The following is a 7,725-nucleotide window of genomic DNA, read 5'->3' as shown; positions in this document are numbered from 1 at the left end:
AGCACCTGTAATTTTATTTCTGTTACCCGTATGCTTGTACGTGATATCTGTCATTCAAATATTTCCTGGATCCCATTCAGTGAGAAAGTTTAAACAGTAGAAAGAGTGTCACATCCATGGAATTATATGATGTGAGAAAGATTTAACTCGAATTGAGGGTGGTAACAGATCTAAGAGGGCAGTCTCACTGTAGTGTACTAATTTATGAGAGTTGCAGATTAGTGATGTGCGGTATTGGATTTTGGCAGTCGGTATTTTTCCGGTACGATAATTGTGACCGGGCCTGCGAAAACAGGGCATGTGGGCACAAACTACACTCCATCACTCTTCATTTCATATCTCAGTACTGGAATAGTATTTTTACATTCTGTAACTTGCATCATGATGCCAATTAAATGCGTACTAAGAGCTGAAAATGTCAATAGCATAGCATGGTGGTACAAAAAGTTATAAGTAATGAAAGTGTGAAAAAGTAGGCAAAAATCATGTGCCCACATGCCCTATTATCACAGGCACGGTCACAATTGCTGTTAATCTTCGGTATCGTTATCAACATCAGTATTATTATATTGTAATAATTATATTTAATGTGTGAATTGCTATTAAAATTAATTGTAATCATGTAATAATATAATCATGGCATTGTCAGCTGAAAATTTCAATCAATAACTACAAGTTCTTGTTTAGAAACACAAGCTGGTTAAGGTTTTCTCCACTTAAGCGAGATCTTCGTTGGGAACTAATGTACCCGGCAGCAGAAAAAAGTCTTTCAGATGGAGTTGACATGGCTGGTATAGCCAGGTACTACCTTGCAATCCTTGCCAAGGTAGGGAAACGGCTCTTGTTTCCCTTCCACCATGCTAAAGAATCCTCCTTTCTGTCGATGTATTCGGCACTGCAGTATATGACAATTCTTTTTCGTCTATGTCTTGATTAGTTGATAAATCAGTAGATTTCTTCTTTTTGAGTTCATCAAAACTGTCCCATAAACATGTCTTCTTCTTGATGTGTACATCTTCTTAGTCATCATTGACAACACTTGCACTGCTTGTAACTGAATCTCCTTGTGTAAGTGCACGCATAATGGAAAGAAGTAATCTTTTGGCTCTGACTAAAGCAGCATTAGTACAACAGACTTCCTTAAACCTGGGGTCTAATAAGGTACATATACTGTAAATTCTGTCTTCTTCATAATTTAACCATCTCCGTTCAATTGATGCAATTAAACCTACAACCACTTGCTGGCTTTCCTCAGAGGTAGGAACACTACTTCCTTGGCTTTCTGGGACCTGGGTTTCATCATCATCGGGGACTTGTGTCTCATCATCATCAGCTACATTCTTGCGGAGCTCAAACAATAAGGCATTCAGCAAAGGGATTACGTTACTGCAACACACTCTCTGCTCAGCGCTAAGCTCCCGTGAGGCTTCTTCCGGTGGTTGCAGGATTTGAATAAGTTCACTCATCATGCACCATTCAGCAGCAGAAAGACTCACTATTGGTCCTGCAGACGAAGCACACATTATAGTGATTGCGGGTTTTTGTTCCAAAAGTCGGGTAAGCATGTAATAGGTGCTGTTCCATCTTGTTGGGCAGTCTGAAAGTAATTTGTGTTTTGGCAGGCTCAGTTGTTCTTGGAGCTCTGTCAGTCTTTCTGTACCTTTAGTTGAGCGATTGTAAAAGACTACAATAGCCTAGGTTGATTTAATCATCTTTTGTATTCCTGGGGACATCTTAATACCATCATCGATGGTCAACTGCAGAGTATGACCGAAGCAATGCCTACTATTCCACTCACCAAGGCGTGATTCCAGGTCCATGTTAGAAGCATTATCTGTTATTACAGCAGACACTGCAGCTTGGTTGATAATGAAATCATGAAGAATCTGTTTTAAACAGGAAGCTATATTCACACCAGTATGCCTCCCTGTGAAGGGTTCAACTGCTAGGCACAGTGACACAAGTTCAAAATCTGCTGCCAAAAAATGACAGGTTAGTCCAAGATAGGCATCGTTAGCCTCTGACGTCCACATGTCAGTTGTCAGAGCCATCTTGTTCTTGCTTTGCAGTACATCACAGAGCTTTGATTCAACTTCTTTCCTTGCCTCCTTGTACATAGAAGGAACAATAGATCTTGAAAATGTTGTCCTGTGGGAAATCTGATAACGAGGTTCTAATTGTTGCATCAGCTCTGAAAATCCTCTATCCTCAACAAATGAATATGGCTGAAAATCATGGATCATCATACCAGCAATTCCTCTTGTGATTTTCTTGTGTAAGGCACTATTGCTATCCAGCTTGGTTTTTTTTGCAGCCATACCAGGTAAGGATTGCTGCGCGTGTCTCTTCAGCACACTAGACTGACTGCTTGATTGTTTACTTTTGTGCTTTTCATCGGTTTTCCGTCTCACTTCCTCATATATTTTAGAATGCTTTGTCTTCAGGTGGCTCATTAAGTTTGAAGTATTTCCCTTCACAATTTTAATACCTTTTCCGCACTCCTTACAATTGGCCATGCGGTGAGATCCAGTCCTTTCCAGGTGTTCCTCCGTCTTTTCAAAGTAAAGCCATACTGCACTCTCCTTACTTTTCCCTTTTGCATTCACCGATTCTACAATTATAACATCCTGCCCAACCTCTTCCGTCACATCTTCAACCTCGTCTTCGAGATCCGATTCTGTATTAGACACCATTTTCAAGTGGCACGTGTCCTGGTGCAATCCAATAATTCAGTACAACCCGTGAGGATACGCTAGCGCAATGGCATTGCATGCAGCGGGCAGTAACTGCAGTAATATACTAACTACCGTACCGAATCGAAGGATCATCGGAATATCAAGAGTCAGTGGTACTATCGGTATTTACCGGATTTGATGATTATATTGATGCAGCGATATTTATCGAAATAAGTATATTTCAATACTGATATCGAGCCAACCACGGTATATCTACAATTACCAAATTATCAATATATTTTTGGTATACCGCACATCACTATTGCAGACTACTGGCGATCCAACCAGAAATTATAAAGACTTTGGTGAAGTTGATTTATCAAGTAGTCTAAAGAGAAACGTACAACGACGCTGAAAATAAAATTGGCCACCCATGAATGCAGTGTGGTAATCACGTGATCTACACTCAACACCTGTCAGAGCAGAAATCCTGCTTAAAGGTAATGATGTTTCACTTTGCAGATAACAACTGTTAATGTTGTAATCCTTGCAGTGTGAAGTATACGTAAAGCTAGCATAAAAAGAAGACCTTCGCATGACCATGATTTCTCATGTGACATATACATGCATCGATCATGTGCAGTAGGTGTAGAGGAGCATAGCAGCCATTAGCAGGATAGGGAGTGAAGAGATATAGCTATGCAGTATAGGTGTAGGGCTATTAGCTAGTGATAACATACTCCACAACACATTTATATAAATGCATGTGTACAGGAGCTGATCTTCTATCTGTATAGGTGTTGGATCAGTTTATGGTTAACTGGTTATAGCTATCTTTGCCCCCCCCCCCCCCCCCCCCCCCATTCTGTATATCGTCCCTACGTCTTTGTAGCTAGCCATGTTCAACTCTTTGCTTCTTCATAGATACTTGGCATTTCTGCTTCATTATCACAATTACCATCACAATAAATCCTCTTCTGTATGCTCTGTAGTCTTGGAAGGTTTACTGCTATGTTAATAATAGGAGTGGAGAACAGTACTCTAACTTAACCGAACAGTACTCTAGCTAAGTTGTGGGAGGGGGACAAACTCATATGAGGTGGTTAACATTCAGGTAGTATCTAAGAATCACACCTTAGTGCACAAATCACAATATTAGGACACATATGCCTCACAGGAAAAATTTGAAAGTTGTGATTGAATTTGAGAACAATTTCAGTGGTGCATGCACACATGAATACAGTATTCTTCAATGGTTGTCATTAAATACTGTACAAGTAGGTATCAAATGAAAGGCCTTTGAACTACACACACAAATTTGTAGTAAAGATACATCTCTAACTGCAGATAGGTTTGAATAAATTGCATCCTAAAAGTAAATAAATTGCGGAACTACCATATTGTATGTTCTATTAGAGCAGATGACTGTTCTATTAGAGTATCATGCTCTCAAAACCACTTGAGTTTTATTGTAAGAATAGTGAAAATATCAGTTAACAGATGAGCATAAGTGAGTCAGTTATTATAACAAAACATACAAAGAACAAGTACACAATTACTAAGTTAAGAAAAAGACAGCAACAATAATTACATAGGTAACAGTAAAGAGCACAGCAAAGCACTAGGACACAGTAGAGAGACAAAATAGAACAAGGAATATAGTTCCAAAGGAAAATAGTATTCACAAAAAATGAGAATCTGTAATAATTGAAGATTGAATTCAATGGAATTAAACAGAGTGAATGGCTTATTAAAGGTGAATTCTTAAATTGAACTGATTCCAGTGGCGATAACAACTGATAATAATATTAGTAGGTACAGAGACAGGTAATTATGGCAAGACTAGTAGAAAGGTTTCAAAGCTTCCTAGTTCTGTACTACACTCAGTAGATGATTTCGACAAATTTCTGATGGTAGGGGTCCAATGACTACCACATACTCATTTGTTGCACTTGCTCCAAAAGTAATTGATCATTGGGAGTATGAGGATTCCATATGGTGCATGCATATTCCAGTTGAAGTCATAGCAGTCCAAAATTGCACCGCGCAGATTAAAATGTTTTAAATAATTTAGTGTCCTAGTAGCCTTAACTACAGAGATTTGCAGTGATCTGACCATGATAATGATGAAACCACCAAGATATTGGATTAGAAAGGTTTTATGGTATTGCACTTCTTAGAAATCAGCAACACAACTACATGTTAACACGAAGCTGCCAGCAAACAGCCCACACATGAACACTCTTGAAGTCCTGCACAGTCACTTATAGAATAAACCTCTTTATACAGGGCTACATCATCAGCAAAGAGCTAATAGTAGAATGTCACACTACTTCCTGAATGTCATTCACAAACCATACACCAAAGCTGACCGGTAACAACTGAGAATGTGATCTGTTTATTACAACACTCTGAAAACAACATGTTAGGAAAGAACAAACCCACTTAAGCTTACCAGATATGTCAGCCTCTTAAGAAGCACAGAGTCAAATGCCTTAGCAAAGTCCAGGAAAAGGCAGTGAACAGACCTACGATCTTCTAAACACACCACAAAGCGAGTAATCTTGAGGAACGTGCTGAAAGTAACACTGCTTGAACTGTACAACAGTGGACCATATCAACTTGTAGATTGACAGAAACATCTTCCACACGACTAGAGTCCACAGCATTTACAAACCTCAAAGATATCTTTTTCTCTAAAACATTATGTGAATTTACACACTTATGTTTAAACCATTCTAACTTAGTAAAGGAGAACTAGAATTGGTAAAACTTGGACACCATTGTATTCTTTGTAATCGCAGCATTCTGAAAATCTTAATGTTACATCTTTGTGACCTTCCGTATACATGTTACCGATTGATCAATATTGGCAACCACTATAGTAGCTTATGCGGATGTTGTGCATGTATTTTGTAAAATTCTATTTGGCATTAAGGTTTGAATACATAGCTCAGATCATCAGAAATCACCTTACTGGAATTATCTACAATGGGAGGCAAAGGAGGTCGATGACACTTCACAGAATTCACCCAAGCCCAAAACTACTTATGATGCAGGGCTGGCTCTGGCCAAATTGGATTGGGTGTGCCATCCATAGTTGGTAGTAGGTAGTGTGTGAAGCACACTTAGCATGCATAGCATTAATTTATAAAAGATAATGTCATGCGAATCCTGAAGGCATGCTTAGATAGCTACCTTATCGAGAACTGCTCAGGAGGACAAACTAGAAACATACACTGATTTGTGAATTACGAACCTGCGAGTAACCCAAGTGAAAAAGTCTGTGTGCCATGCTTTAATTAGACTATTACTATCAATTGTGCTATCAAAACAGTTGGATGTTACAGTATGTCAAAGAGTAAGTACTTATAGCAGAAGAAGGGTGAACCATACTCTATACATACCTCTAAGATTCTGACCATGAAAGGCAACAGCAACCAAAAGGTCACCCCTGGCTCAGATGGAGAAAAAGACCTTTGTGAAGTGTACAAACCAGATGCCCATCTACTTGTTCACTGTGAGTGTTGTCTAGTTTGGCATTGTCTTGACTGTGCCAAACTTGCTGAAAAGGTAATGGATTTCTTAGAGGGTTACAATAGCCTGCACTGGTTCTGTAATCTGTGCAACCCTACTATGACTAAAACCATCCAAGCATGCAAACCTTCCTTGGACACAGCAATAGAGACTGAGACTTCCTCAGAAACTATCCATTCTTTGATGAAGAAGACAGTGGATAGTTCTGTTGATCAGCTGAACAGTATGATGGAAGAAGTAAAAGAGCAATTTAAACAATTTTTGAAAGAGATCTCACAGCAATATCATGTTACGGATATACCAGAAAGCATACCTGAATCTCCACAGGTACTCAACAATGCTCAACACATTGTTCGGATGGTGGGTAATTACTTTGACAGACAACCAAGGAAACCCAGTCTAATTGTCCATAATCTTCCAGAAAATTTAAATGATGAAGAGCTAGTGAAAGACATTATTGAGAAGGAACATTGAGTTGGTAGATAGGTGTGATATTGTTAAAGTGGTGTGCCTTGGACAAAGCAGAAAGTCTAGATCTAATACTTAAAGTGTACCCGGTTAAGAATAGTTTAGCCATAACAGTAGCACTTATACATGCGTATTTGTATGGCTTCTCGTAACATTACATTTTTTAGCACAGGTAAATATAGAGACCTTCTATTTGAGTATCTAGATCACTGTTATAGTAATAGAGCAATCAGAGACTCTTCTACTAGAAAACTTCGATATATCGATATTTTCTAAGTACAGTATCGTATTGTGATACTTATATGCTGTATTGATTAGGGCTGGGACGAAGCTTCGAATGCTTCGTGGGTTCGAAGGTTAAGTAAACTTCGAATTATAAAAGTATCCTTCGAAGCTTCGTAATGCACTCATAGTCTACGAAAGAATTACAAATAAATGTCGTTATTTTTATTGCAGCTGCTTATTCCTCTTGAGTGATCATTGTTCGTCTCTTCGCGATCGATCTTCATGTGCCACGCCCACTTTTAAACCGTCGAAGTTCAGCTTGCTACCATAGTTGCAGCCTTAAAACACCTTATAAAGTGATAGAGAATGTATGGAAAATGTGGTTTTAGCCATTACTTGGTGTTTACCTATGCATGGTTGCAGTGTAGCGGACACGCCCATTTGCAATCGACCGATCGCGTCATTCAGTACTGCTGCTATGCATTTTCCAAATGCTTACAAACTTATTAAATAGGTTTAGAAAGATATCTTAAGAAGGATGTGCATAAATGTAAGAAAACCTGTAACTTGAAGGCTAACACCGAAGCTTCGAATGTTCGAACATTTTATTAGCGAATATTCGAAGGTAAATTTCAATATTCGTCCCAGCCCTAGTATTGATACATTGCCATATCAATATGTATTGTACTAGTAGCTAGAGGTGTACCGATAATCGGATCGGCTATAATATCGGCCACCAATATAGTAATTTTTACCAATATCGGATCGGTACAGAACAGCAGGAGGACCGATATTGCTACCGATATTTATACAGGACAAT

At 38.8% G+C, this 7,725-nt stretch overlaps 1 protein-coding gene across 1 annotated transcript; it reads right to left on the bottom strand.

Annotated features, from left to right (window-relative positions):
* Positions 1-1,694: 1,694 nt before the first annotated feature.
* LOC136247892 (zinc finger BED domain-containing protein 4-like) lies at positions 1,695-2,693 on the bottom strand. The gene has a single exon (XM_066039712.1). The coding sequence runs from the start codon at positions 2,691-2,693 to the stop codon at positions 1,695-1,697; it is 999 nt and encodes a 332-aa protein (XP_065895784.1).
* Positions 2,694-7,725: the final 5,032 nt, after the last annotated feature.

Source organism: Dysidea avara, chromosome 2 (genome assembly GCF_963678975.1).
Source record: "Dysidea avara chromosome 2, odDysAvar1.4, whole genome shotgun sequence".
Taxonomy (NCBI): Eukaryota; Metazoa; Porifera; class Demospongiae; order Dictyoceratida; family Dysideidae; genus Dysidea; species Dysidea avara.
The sequence above is the reverse complement of the archived record's forward strand: the minus strand, read 5'-3'. Positions and strand labels throughout refer to the sequence as shown.